At 44.9% G+C, this 14,517-nt stretch overlaps 1 protein-coding gene across 1 annotated transcript in view; it reads left to right on the top strand.

Annotated features, from left to right (window-relative positions):
* Positions 1–14,101, top strand: part of inf2.S (inverted formin, FH2 and WH2 domain containing S homeolog) — a 36,283-nt gene extending 22,182 nt beyond the window's left edge. Inside the window, 8 exon segments of the mRNA NM_001091093.1 lie at positions 2,273–2,373; positions 2,460–2,530; positions 3,044–3,151; positions 3,649–3,719; positions 4,937–5,057; positions 5,228–5,392; positions 6,089–6,191; positions 13,352–14,101. Coding sequence (NP_001084562.1) covers positions 2,273–2,373; positions 2,460–2,530; positions 3,044–3,151; positions 3,649–3,719; positions 4,937–5,057; positions 5,228–5,392; positions 6,089–6,191; positions 13,352–13,584 — 973 coding nt within the window. The 3' untranslated portion in view covers positions 13,585–14,101.
* The last annotated feature ends 416 nt before the right edge of the window (positions 14,102–14,517 follow it).

Here is a 14,517-nt window from a genome sequence, read left to right as displayed (position 1 = left end):
GGTGGGTGCCCTAATTACTGCTTACATTTAGAGGAATTATATCAAAATACAACTTATAATTTCACAGGCCCACACAAAATTCTCCTTAAAGGGATTCTGCCATCATTTTTATGATGTATTTTTTATTTCCAAATTACACTGTTTACACTGCAAATAATCCACTCTACAATATTCCTGAACCAGCAAGTGTATTTTTGTTAAGTTGTAATATTGTTGTGTAGGTGCATCTCAGGTCATTTTGCCACGTCATGTGCTTTCAGAAAGAGCCAGCACTTTAGGATAGAACTGCTTTCTGACAGGCTGTTGTTTCTCCTACTCAATGTAACTGAATGTGTCACAGTGGGACCTGGATTTTACTATTGAGTGCTGTTCTTAGATCTACCAGGCAGCTGTTATCGTGTGTTAGGGAGCGGTTATCTGGTTACCTTCCCATTGTTCTGTTCTTAGACTGCTGGAGGGGGAAAGGGAGGGAGGTAATATCACTTGCAGTACAGTACCAGATGCAGAGAGCTTTTAACCCCTGAATAAATACCTTTTGCGATATCAGGTGCTATGCCGAAGGACCCACGCCTGCTTCATGGGTCAAGCAATCCAATGGAGAAAATGTCAGCAGCCCACTAAGGATTTGAAACACAGAAACAGATTTTGTTAAGACACCTTCACTGCATCATACCAGTTCTTCAGATATTTTACACTCACATTATTATGATTAAACAGTGTTTAGCTTCTCCCCCTGGTAATCTTCCTGAGATTCTCCTTTAATCAGGGGGCCCTGTTGGCACACAATTGATCAGCACAGAATTAAGCACACATCAAAGGGGGTAACACTATGCAGTATCATACCTAGCCCTTTGCCCCTGAAACCATATGTTCATGATCAGCATGTACTGCTGGGGTGTGCTAACTACATTTTTTTCCTCCTTGCTGGAGCTTTTGCTACTTACCTGGCCTATGTAATCTATTATAACCCTAATTTGGTTACTGTCTTTTTAAATACCAATTAACCCTTGGCAATCTAGGGGCCCTGATTCCCTTTTGCATATGAAAAGTACTGGGAACTGGGATTTATAGCGTGGTACCTCCACCCAGGAAACACTGAGGAGCACACCTCAGGGGATTTCCACCATGAAAAATAACACACAATTTGCAAATGAAACAGATATAAACTTTATTTAAAAAAGTAGTGTAAAAACTTGGACAATCTAATACACAATGCACTCTTTCACTCTGGACACGTGGGACCTACCTATCTCACTATTGGGTACCTGACTGTTTCTCCAACACAGTCCTTTTTATTATCAAAGTCCCAATCCTCTGGAAGGGGTTAATGACCACACAGTTCAGTTCAATTGAAATGTCCCTTCCCAAGAGCTCTTATACCCCAGGTAGCACTACCTTTCCCAAAATTACCTCTCCCTTTGGAACTTAGCAGCCGCTCCCACGTAGCAGGTAAATGCACAAGACTTGTCCTCAAATCGGGGCCCCACTTTTGTATCGTTGCCAGTATCTTCCCTTGGGTGGCTCACTCTCACTCACCGGGGTACTCTCAGAGGCAGTCAGACTGTTCATTACTGGCAGCCCTGCAGCAGGATCAATCTCACCAGTGGCACCTTTCTGCTCCTGAGTCTCTAATAGCTTGGCAGGGAACAGGATAGGCTTTTTCTGTATTTCTAGAGATGCAGCAGCTCCTCTGCACTCTTGAACAGTCTCCCAACAACTGGTTGTGGCTGGATGATGCTGCTTAGAACCCCTGTTAAGCTCTGTTGGAGACACTGTACATTTGGCTCCAAAGTCAGGCACACCCTCTCTCCCAAGGATGCACTGGGGCGCCCAGCCAATCAGATGGCTCTCCAGCCTGTAACTGGGCTGGATGATGTCACAGACAGTAGAACAGGGGTAGGATTTGTCTTATCCCCTACATTATGATGGATAATAAACTGTTTTAAAAATATATTAACACGTCTTACTAGCACCTCTACATGCCATTGCCATTTTAGTTAGCAGCAGAGAACAAGCTGCATGGATCAGCAGTGTACAGTTTACTTATCAATTTATTTTACATGATATAACATCATAATCCCACATGATCTACTTGAGGTTTTTTGATGTAAAATAAATTAAACTTTGCTTCACAAAGGGATTGCTGATTCATCTTTATCTACACATGCATAAAACTTGATCCTGCATCTCCCAAAGACATCTGGATAGTTTGCTGGCATATTGGGGCTATTTCAGGGCATTATCTCATGTAGCGTTTTATTTCTGTTGCCAGCTATCAGCTTCGAATTGAGTGTATGCTGATATGTGAAGAAATAAACCTGATGATCGATATGATTCGTCCCAGAGCAAAAGTAGTTAGTAGTGCATGTGATGGTAAGTAGAATAGAGGGATTTCTATAGGTTTATTGTTTTTTTTATGTCAGTGACCTGCTTCTCACTTTTCTTTTGTTGTTGCACAGATATAATAAGCAGCCACAGACTTCCACTCTTCTGCCAGCTAATCCTGAAAGTGGGAAACTTTTTAAATTATGTAGGTACCAAATATATTTCTCACAGGAAAAATAAGTGTTATAAAGTATGTCAGATGGAAATGGCTGCTGGGTGAAAGCTACTATTAGTTTTGGAAAATGTGATGGCGCTGGAGAACAGAGGGAGATATATGCAATAAAAATAGTTAGGGATGCACCGAATCCACTGTTTTGGATTCGGCCGAACCACCGAAATCCTTCGTGAAAGATTCGGCCTAATACAGAACCCTAAGATGGATATACAAATTAGGGGTGGGAAGGAGATAAGATTTTTTACTTCCTTGTTTTCTAACAAAAAGTCACATGATTTCTCTCCCCATCCCTAATTTATTCATATGAATTTGCATATGCAAATTAGGGTTCGGATTCAGTTCCGCCGGGCAGAAGGATTCGGCCGAATCCGAATCCTGCTGAAAAAGGCCGAATCCTGGATTTGATGCATCCCTAAAAATAATGCAGCTCCTTCAAGTAAGGGGTCCACATCTTCATCTTTTTATTTTTTCCCTGTCTTTTAGGGAAGTCACACTGGAAACGCAAATGGGTTCAAAATTAGCACTTTACTAAAACTGACGGAAACTAGAGCCAATCAGACTCGAATAACTTTGCTACACCATATTCTAGAGGTAACACCGAATATTATGTTTTATTTCACTTGAAAATGTACTGACATGCATTCTAAACAAGGCATAGTTTTATCATTTACAGTCAGATACCACATTTGTTTGGTCGTAGTGAAGCAAATAGCACCATCTGGAAATGTACGAATTAAGACAGTCCCTTTGTTTGTCTTATGATTCAATCTAATAACAAATTAACCTTACAGTTCTGGACAATGACCAAGTTAATTAAAGAAAATTCTGATTGTCCATCTTATACACCTTAGCTGATTTCCACATTATCTGTATCCCTGACTTTCATATATAAATAACTTTCTGTCTTGGGGAAGAAAGGGCTTGAAAATTCAAAGCATATGCTGAGCATCTAAAAAGGGCAACACACTGTCCTCCTGGTGGGCATTGCTCCTGTAAAACTGAAATTAGTCTTGTTTTTTGTTGTTTTACTTATAGGTAAAAGGTCATAAGAAAATAAATTTTCTTCTGTTTTATAATCCATCTTTCAGGAGATTGAGCATAATCACACAGACCTTCTTCAGCTTCCAACTGACCTTGAAAATGTATCAACAGTAGCTGGGTAAGAACTGTAAGAAACTAAAAGATCCCATTAAAGGAGAGTGAAAGTGTTCTTGCATTTGAGGGTGCCAAATGTTAGGCACCCCCAAGTGATTGTATTTACTTATCTGAAACCCCGGGCCGGTGCTCCTATCAGCAGAAAACTGCGCCGGCCCGGGGTTATACCAGTGAGCACCATGGAAGGAACCTCTTCCGGCTTCATCTATCTTCGCACGGTTGCGCATGCACAGTAGAACGAAAAGCTGAACTTTAAAGGGATACTGTCATGGGGAAAATTTTTTTTCAAAATGAATCAGTTAATAGTGCTGTTCCAGCAGAATTCTGCACTGAAATCCATTTCTCAAAAGAGCAAACAGATTTTTTTATATTCAATTTTGAAATCTGAAAGGAGCTAGACATATTGTCAATTTCCCAGCTGCCCCAAGTCATGTGACTTGTGCTCTGATAAACTTCAATCACTCTTTACTGCTGTACTGCAAGTTGGAGTGATATCACCCCCCTCCCTTTTCCCCCCAGCAGCCAAACAAAAGAACAATGGGAAGGTAACTAGATAGCAGCTGCCTGGTAGATCTAAGAACAACACTCAATCGTAAAAACCCATGTCTCACTGAGACACATTCAGTTACATTGAGAAGGAAAAATAGCAGCCTGCCAGAAAGCATTTCTCTCCTAAAGTGCAGACACAAGTCACATGACCAGGGGCAGCTGTGAAATTGAGAAAATGTCTAGCCCCATGTCAGATTTCTAAATTGGATATAAAAAAATCTATTTGCTCTTTTGAGAAATGAATTTCAGTGTAGAATTCTGCTGGAGTAGCACTATTAACTGATGCATTTTGAAAAAAACATGTTTTCCGATGACAGGATCCCTTTAACTAAAAAGTCGGCTATTTCATTCCACTGCGCATGCGTCTGCCCCAGGAAATTTGAAGAAAGAAGAAGCCGGAAGGAGATCGATCTGTAGTGCTCACTGGTATAACCCAGGGTAAGGTAAGTCAATACAATCATTTGGGGGTGCCTAACATTTGGCACCTTCAAATGTAAGACTTTCCTTTTCCTTTAACCCTATGGACCAATGAAACACTAGTTCCTGCTTTTATGTAGAAAGGTAGTGTGGGCACTGAATATGCAGTAGGGATGAAAATATTTATTTTTGGAGATTTAATATGTATATACGTTGATGATGTTGAAATGGATGCAAAATGTGTTTTTTTTTCAGCATTAATATTGAGAATATGTACACAGAAACAAGTGGGAATTTAAAGAAATTAAGAGATCTGCAGAATAAAATTGCTACGGCAGCAACTGATGTCAAGGAGCAGTACGAAAAATCCATTCAGGTGCATTAATAGTGTTAATGGATAGCTGAACAATCCACCTTATTGTATAGATAGTTGTGACCTAACTAATATTTTTCTTTAAATTTGGTATTTGTAAATCAACATGGAAGACCTAGTCTTAGATTTTGCATTTTTTCTGAATGTCCTTAAGCCTCCAATTTTTATTTCAGGATTGCATGGATACATTGAAAGAATTAGAAGAACAGCTGACAGATATTTCCCAAAAGAAGGTTAAACTCGCTGATTACTTATGTGAGGATCCGACCAAGCTGTCGTTGGAAGAAACATTCAGCACTATGAAAGCTTTCAGGGAGTTGTTTCTCAAAGCCAAGAAGGTATAGTATATGGTTTAAGTATCATTCTTTTAAAAAAAAAAAAAAGTGTTTATAGAAAGTTTATTATTATTATGCCAAGTCCAATACATTTATTAAAGGTCAGATTTTAGTGGTTTTAGAGGCTGTGAAATCCACAACTAAACTCACAAACTCTAAGGGCAGAGACAAACTCTGTGAATCGGGGAGATTAGCCGCCCAGCGTCAAATCTCTTCTTTGGGGCAACTAATCTTCCGAACTGCCTCCCCTGCCGATTTACATTTTAGCCGGCGGGAAGGCATGGGAAGGCAGTTCGGGGAGATTAGTCGCCCCGAAGAAGAAGTGATTTGTCGCCGGGCGACTAAATCTCCCCGAATTGCAAGCGTGTGTCTCTGCCCTAAAACCCTGATTGTCATGGAATTTATTAAACGTTCCGATTATAAAAAAAAAAAATGAACGAATAAAGGTGCTGAATGAATCAAAAAAAAATCTGAATACAACAAAAAGCTCTGAAAATTTGTTTTTCAGACAATTCGTAGCTCAAAAAAAATCTGAAAACTTTAACATTCTGATCACTTGACCCCCTATCTTATGCTAGCCTTTCCTGTAAAGTTGTATTTCTGTTCAGAGAAAGTTAGTTCCATTCACTTCTTCAGCTTTGATCATATTCTGTATAAAGAAAAAAATATACTGTATTACGAAGCCTTTTACTCTTGCAGGACAATAAAGACAGAAAAGAGCAGGCTGTTAAAGCTGAAAAAAGAAAACAACAGATTGCAGACGAAGAAACCAAAAGACAAAAAGGAGAGAACGGAAAAATAAGTAAGTGGCACGACTACTTGCACCATTACGACATTAATAAAAAGGATAAATCTAATGCATACTTTTAATTGTACTGTAATTATATCTCTGGTGTAGTCATGGGCGAATTTGCGCCGAAAAATTCACGAAACAGCGCAGGCGCCTGTTTTTTTGGCCGCCCGCGACAAATTTTTTTGACACCGGCGAACTTTCTCCAGCGAATTTTCGCGGTCGTTTTGCGAATTTATTCGCCGGCGGCAAATCGTGCAAATTTGCTGCGAATTCGCGCCTGGCGAATAAATTCGCCCATCACTACTCTGGTGTCTAAAACATTATTCTTAATTAGACTATAAGCCTATGTCCTTCCTTACTAAGAACAGGCTTGGTAATTAAACATTTCATAGTAATTAGTATCCTAAAGAAGGATTTTTATAGAAATGCTCAACAAAGAGCATTTCACCAGAAATTCCATTTTTTTTTTCCCCAACAATACATTTTTATTAAAGATTTTCTGCTGATTTTGAGAAAATAAAATTGTTACATGTTCAAGAAAACAAATGTAAAAGGAATTACAAAAATAGAATACTTTCCAGTTTCTATCATTCAATTACAGTTATGTTGCTGGTGTAATTTCCCTGATATTGATTGGTAGCTATATTAGAGAAGCAAGGTCCATTTTTTTAAATGAGTGTTTTTAGTAGCCTTAAGGTATGATGTTCCAGATTATGGAAAACAGGATTTTTGATACTCACCGTTAAATCTGTTTCTCTGTAGTCGATAAGGGGGACACAGGGACAGATGGGGTTAAGCTCAACCCTCTAGGAGGCAGGACACTTAGAATAAAAAAGAAAAAGGGGGCGTGCCAATACCATAGCTTAACCCAACCTAGAACTAAACCATTCAGTTAGTAACAAAGAGACTGCAAGTAATAAGCAAACAATGCAGAACTGGTAAACAGGAAAACTTTTCACTTGAGGACCAACCGGTCCAACTCGCTGAAGGGCGGGAAGCCCTGTGTCCCCCTTATCGACTACAGAGAAACAGATTTAACGGTGAGTATCAAAAATCCTGTTTTCTCTGTCGTCTCAAGGGGGACACAGGGACAGATGGGGACTTAACAAAGCAGCCCCAACAAAAGAAAACAGGGGTGGGAGCGAGATAAAGACACCTCACTGTACCACCGAATGCAGTACCTTCCGGCAAAGGCAGCTTCGGCTGAGGAAAAGGTATCGAGACAATAGAATTTTGTAAATGTGTGTACGGAAGACCAGGTGGCCGCTCTGCAGATTCTGGTCCAAAGAAGCTGAATTCCGCCATGCCCAGGAGGCAGCCACCGACCTTGTTGAGTGAGCCCGAAGACCTGCCGGGGAGTACGACCCTTGGAAACGTAGGCCTTCTCAACGGTCTCTCTGATCCATCGGGCAATGGACACCTTAGACGCCGCCAATCCCCTTCGAGTCCCCGAGTGCAGAATAAACAGGGACTGCGAACGCCGGAAAGACTTGGACCTTTCCAGATACCAACGGAGGGCTCTGACGACATCCAAGGCGTGAAGCCTGCGTTCCTTGCCATTTTTGGGATTCGGACACAGGGATGGTACGACGATCTCCTGATTGATGTGGAAAGAAGTCACCACTTTGGGGAGAAACGACGGGACAGTGCGCAGGACAGCCTTGTCCTTGTGAAGAACAAGGAAGGCCGGATCACATGACAAGGCGCCGAGTTCCGAAACCCTCCTGGCAGAGGAGATTGCCACAAGGAAAACGACCTTCCGAGTAAGCCAGTCCTCTGAGACCGTTCCAAGCGGTTCGAAGGGAGGATCCAGAAGGGCGTCCAGGACAAGGTTGAGGTCCCAACCAGGAGTCGGAGAACGGAAAGGAGGAGCAACGTGAGCCACCCCTTGGAGGAAGGTATGGACCGCGTCATCCATGGCCAGACGGGATTGGAGTAAGACAGACAGTGCTGAAACCTGCACTTTTAAGGAGCTGAGTTTCAGGCCCAGCTGCAGACCCCGTTGGAGAAAGGATAAAACTCGAGGGATGACACAGTCCATGAAGGAAGAATCCGCTGAGGGGACAGAGGTCTCCCTGCACCAGGTCCAATAGTTCCGCCAAACCCTGTGGTAGGCCTTCGAAGACGTGCATTTGCGGGACTTCAACATGGTGGCGATGACATCTTCTGCTATCCCCTGTCGTCTCCAGATGGCTGCCTCAATAGCCATCCCGTCAAAGCGAAAAGGCCCGGGTTGTGATGGACGATGGGACCCTGAAGTAGTAGGTCGGGTCTCGGAGAGAGACGCAGAGGCCGGGCTACGGACATCTCCTGAAGATCCGAGAACCAAGTGCGCCGGGGCCAGAAGGGGGCTATGACGATGGCCGTGATGTGAGACTGCCGCATCTTCTTCAGCACCCGAGGTAGCATGGGGAGAGGAGGGAAGACATAGGCGAGGTCGAATCGCCAGGTCTGAGTCATGGCGTCTATTCCCACTGCCAGAGGATCGCGGGAGCGGGCGAAGAAGGCGGGTACTTTGCGGTTGACTCTGGACGCCATCAAGTCGATCTCCGGTAGACCCCAGTGGTCCACGATTTCCGCGAACGTGTCCGGGTGAAGCTCCCATTCTCCCGGTTCCAGAAGGTGTCGACTGAGGAAGTCGGCGCTGGTGTTGTCCACTCCCGGGATGTGAATGGCGGAAAGTTTTACCGAGCTGGCTTCCGCCCAGTGCAGTATCTGTTGAACCTCCGCCAAGGCGGCCTCTCGTCGAGTTGAGAAGGGAGATTCTCTGCGATAACGGACCTCCCTTCCAGGCGGCCAGAATGTTGGCTTGAAGCGGGCGAAGATGCAGTTGTGCAAAGGGGACCGCCTCGATCGATGAAACCATGAGACCGAGAACCTTCATAAGGAGATGTATGGAGGGTTTGGGGGTCTGAAGTAAGGATTGCACTCGAGTTCTGATCTTCTCCTGTTTGTCCGGAGGGAGACTCACTCTTTCTGAGCGAGTGTTGAACTCGAGTCCCAGAAAAATCATCCTGTGACAGGGAAGCAAGTTGGACTTCTTCCAATTGATGGTCCAGCCGAAGTCCTGAAGTAAGGCAATGGCTTTCTGAAGATCCCGTTCGCTCTTGTCTTTCGTCCTGGCCTTCAGGAGCAGATCGTCCAAGTAAGGCGTCACGGAGATGCCCTGGAGTCGCAGGGCTGCCGCGGTCACCGCCATGAGTTTGGTGAAGACCCTGGGGGCTGAAGACAGGCCGAAGGGAAGAGCCACAAACTGATAGTGCCGATTTTTGAAGGCAAACCTCAGATACTGGTGGTGAGGAGGCCAGATCGGTACGTGGAGATAGGCGTCTTTGATGTCCAGGGACATCAGCCACTGATCTCGTTCCATCCCCCGGATGACGGATCGAAGGGTTTCCATCTTGAACTTGACAGACCTGATGAATTTGTTGAGAAATTTGAGGTCCAGTACCGGCCTGAAGGAGCCGTCGCGTTGGGGACCAGGAACAAATTGGAGTAGAACCCTGAGAATGTCTCCGGAGGAGGTACTGGAGTGATGACGCCACTCCGTTCCATCTGGTGGACACAATCTAGAAAGGCCATGGCCTTGGTCGCACTGGTGGGAACTCTGGACATGAGAAATTTTCGAGGAGGGAGAGAAGAGAAGTCCAGATGATAACCTTCCGATACGATTTCGTTCACCCAGGCGTCTGAAGAGTGCCGGAGCCAGACCTCCCGGAATTGCAGTAGTCTGCCCCCGAAGGACTGCTGCGATCCCGGAGGGGGTGCCCCGTCAGCCCGAGGCGGATTTATCGGCAGAAGACTTGTTGTGGAACTTGTTGGATTTCCAAGCCGGACGTCCTTTGTCAGCTGGTTTGGAGCGAAAATTGGAACGCCCGGAGGGACTGTATCTTCTGGAGAATCGGGTAGGTTGACCCCGAAAAAATCTGCTACGGCGAGGCGGAGTAGAAGACTTGTTCTTAGACTGTGGGAGAAAGGTGCTCTTACCCCCGGTGGCCTGAGAGATAATTTTCTCGAGCTCCTCACCAAACAGTCGTTGACCCTTGAACGGAAGAGAAGTGAGGGACTTCTTGGAGCTAGTGTCGGCGGCCCAATTTTTTAGCCATAGAGTTCGACGTGCCGCCACAGCAAGGGCCGAAGTGCGAGCGGTAATTTGAGCCGTGTCCAGGGTAGCGTCGGACAGGTAGGCTGAGGCTTCAGAGAACGTACGGATTCTATAAGGTCGACCCTGGGAACGCCATCCTGCAGATCGGAAAAAATAGATTCTGCCCATGCTTGGATGGCTCTGGCCACCCAGGCCGAAGCTAGCACGGGACGAAGGGTAGAACCCGCGGAAGAGTAGACAGCCTTGAGGAACCCCTCGAGACGTCTGTCGGACGGATCCTTAAAGGCCGCCGCATCGGTAACGGGTAGTGTCGTGGACTTCGAAAGTCTGGAGACCGGGGCGTCCACAGTTGGAGGCAAGGACCACCTGTCCACCAGATCCCTAGAGAAGGGATAGGAGTTCGAAAATTTCCGAGTAGCCTGAAATTTACGTTCTGGAAAGTTCCATTCCTCCTGAACAATGCTTAGAAGTTGTTCATGAGAGGGGAAACAGAGGGAAGACTTATGTTGCCTCTTAAACAAGCTGGATGATTGAGATTGAGATTCCGTGGAAGGGGTAACCTTGAGAATCTCGGTAACCCCTTGAATAATGCGATCGACGTCATGTTGAACGTCACGGCCCGCGGACTCCTCGTTGACCTCCTCTGCGTCCGAAGAGAACTCGGAAGGGGGCAATTCACCGTCGGAGTGAGAGGATTCCCCTCCAGAGGCGGAATCCTCGGACGGAGTATGGGTACTAATGTGGCCCTTGGACTTCTCCGATCTTTTGCGTTTGCTGCTGGATTTATGGTCCAGCTTGGCCAAGGCTTTACCTAGAGTATCAGCAATGGATGGGAGATTCTGTAAGGAAGCTAAGGACTGAGAAAGTTGAAGCGCCCAAAGGGGGGCTGGAGGCTCAGTAGAGGGTCCGGGGGAGGGGTCTGGGACAGAGACCTCAGGAGTGGGGGTCCCCCCCGGAGTCCCCGTGCTGTCACCAGGATCAGGGTTGTCTACCTGAGTAGGATCAGAAGACACCCCTTTTTGCAAGACCTGCAGAGGGGCTCACCTTGACCTCCTTTTATTTTAGCCTGGCAGTTTTTGCAGGTGAAATATGTAATTTGTGCTGCTGCTTTTGCTGGTGCTCTCCCCCCTGCCCTAGGGAAAAGTCCCCCTGACTTACCCTCTGCCATTATAGCGGTGTCTGAGTTACCTGCTGAATGGTAGTAATGGTACTGTTTGGGGCTGTAATGCGCTGAACCCTGGCAATGGAAGGGTTAATTGCGCACGGCTGTAATGCGCTGTACCCTGGAAATGGAAGGGTTAACTTGCGCGCGTCCAGTGGGGAGATCTCCTCCTCTGACCTGTGGCCCCCTGCAGTTACGAGCCCTCAGAAGTGCGCCGGCGTGGTGAGCAGTCGGCGCGAAGGAGAAGGAAGGAAGAGGGAGTTAGGAGCCGCCTCCTGAGAAAGCGCGCCTAACCATGCGTTCCACCTGGAGCGCAAAACAAAATGGCGCTGGAACGCATGGCGCGTCCCTTCCTCCTCCGCATCGCAGCGGCGGCGAAGAAGAGAGAGAAGGACCTAGAGCGCAAGGGGGGGGGGAGCCCCCGTATCGCGCACGGCAGTAATGCGCTAGTAGCAGTGAGGCAAGGGGCGAGACCGGCGGGCAGGACTGATTTCCAAGCCTGCGCTGTATTTGCAGTCGTAGTAGGTGATGGAAGGGGAGGGAGAGCCAGCAGAGGTTAAACCACTGAGAAGGGGTTATACTCACAATTTTGCCGCACCGGTTAGACCCTCTGTTCTCCCATAACGGAATGCAGGCATGTCTTGCCAGGATTGTCAGTATAGCTAATGCTAGAAGTGACTCCGGTGGGCATCCCTCGTAGGAGGCACATCACAAAGGATACAGGTAGCCCTGCTCCGGATGAAAAACCTCATTTGCCAGTATTCTGACAAAATACTTCATTGAAGAATTTTTGTCCATCCTCCTTGGAAGCAGGACACTTAAAAACTGAATGGTTTAGTTCTAGGTTGGGTTAAGCCATGGTATTGGCACGCCCCCTTTTTCTTTTTTATTCTAAGTGTCCTGCCTCCTAGAGGGTTGAGCTTAACCCCATCTGTCCCTGTGTCCCCCTTGAGACGACAGAGAAAAACCACAAACCTAGAAAAGCCCAGTCCCAAGTATTCTGATACCTGTGTAGCGCTATAGTAATTTGGGTGCACCTTACTCTACTATAAGCTTCACTCCCAGTACATATGCTCCGGATGAGACCTTAAAACCTGAGGGAGTGAGCCTTCGCAGCGATGTGGAAGCAGGGTGTAGTGCAACTGTAACTGTATTCAATGTGCAAAGAATTGGGCGCCAGTGGTTCTTATAACTTAACCATAGAACAGATTTATTGAGCACAGTATACAATCCTCAGTGGAGTGTACATAGATCAGAACATTGCAGGTTCATACAGTACATTGAATAGGCAGTACTCACAACACCTTTGGTCAGTATGATTCTCCTCAGAGATAGGAACAATACATGCAGCTTTGAGGAGGTACACCCAGTTTTCAGCCTTTTCCCTAAGTGGAACCTGAGGGGAATCTATCTACCCTAGGTCTGTACACTTAGTCCCTACTTCTGGGCAATGAGTACCCAGGGATCTTAATCCCACTAGAATCCTCATAGGAGCCTCAAGCTGCTCAGCTAAATAATCTGACTGACTGTCACTCCTAGAGTGATCTATAAGGGCGAGTAGCCTATTCTTACTAGACCTGACCTGTCTAGGTTCCACTCGAGCTCTGCCTCCTGCACAGGCTAGAGCCAGCACAAGATGGACCCTGAAAGCATGGCTTCAGAGCCTTATATATCCTAGCACAGTGCCATCTGCTGGTCACTGTGAGATTTAGCAAGAGTCAACAGTACCCCTCCCAACTGTATTTTAGGACCCAGTTAGGTGTCTAAAACATGAAGGGACTGCCTGCACAAAATACTAGGGGTGGCTATTTTACACATCCCTACACCTGTATATATAACTGACCTCAATCATCAATCATTTTTATGTCTATTAGCTATTTATTTATTTTTGCTCATATTTAGTTCGGAAAGGAGCTGCCAAGCTTGAAGAAGGCTGTATCATTGATGATTTGCTGGCTGACATAAAGAAAGGTTTCCAGTTGCGCAAAACTGCTAAGACTAAGACAAAAGCTGACGCTTGTCCAAAAACCCTAAGCAGTGAGACAAACCGCACAGATATTCAACATGTTGGTAAGAGACCAGAAGTTCCCCCCGTACACCCACAGCGTAAGATTATTATTCTGAAAAGGCAATAGAGGCTTTGTCTCCTTGCAATGGACTGTGCTCTTTCTAAACCGCATGTGCAAATTTCTGCTTATTTCTTTAGGGAGTGTTTTGTGTATATATATTTTTTTGATTTTTTTTCTTTTGCTGTTAATTTTAACACTAACCCTGCGATATAAAGTGCACGAGTTGCATGAACTGACTGTACTTTTAATTGCAGAAAGCTAATCCTCCAGCCATAAAAGCACTTTAGCCTGCATGAAGAGACTTCCAAAGTTTGTCAATTTAGGAACTTATTTGGTTGTGCTCATGAAGTAAGTGAAGATAAATGATTCATGAGTGTTTTCATTCTAAAAATACAATTTTGGTAAAAAATATTTAGAAAAGGATCCTGATCATGTTTGCACTAACAATGACGCAGGGTCGCATAAAAAAATGAGTTCAGTGATGGTGTATAGTATTTATGAAAAATGTTTTTGTTCTTCATTTGTTCAAAATGAGAAAAATCTCCTATGCAAGCTAAGGAATAAAACTTGAATGATTTGGCTATTTGGTGGGCTTTTTTTAATGTCCTTTAACAAATGATCATAACCAGCTCCAAGTCAGATCTATTTTTTCTTGGTGTGAAATGATTTTCCTAACCCTCAAATCAAGCCTAAGACTTTTCTGCATATGTCATATTAATAGTTTTCGTGACCAGTGCTGTAATAGGAAAATCAAATCAAAGACCAGGATTTAAATGTGGCTTAAATTAAAGATAAATTATTTGCTGTCAGATATAGTAATTGTATTTCTTTGCTATATCAAAGACAACGTTGGACAAACCAAACCAGATTCCAGTTCAAACCTGGATGGAATGGAACAGAAATTAAAGTCCAAAGACATTGGAGGTGAAAAACAACCAGTTGTGATTGCACCTATTGTTCTAGACACAAGTGCCTGCTTAATAAATATATCTGAGCAAA

This window comes from Xenopus laevis, chromosome 8S (assembly GCF_017654675.1).
Source record: "Xenopus laevis strain J_2021 chromosome 8S, Xenopus_laevis_v10.1, whole genome shotgun sequence".
In the NCBI taxonomy this organism is placed as follows: Eukaryota; Metazoa; Chordata; class Amphibia; order Anura; family Pipidae; genus Xenopus; species Xenopus laevis.
The sequence above is the reverse complement of the archived record's forward strand: the minus strand, read 5'-3'. Positions and strand labels throughout refer to the sequence as shown.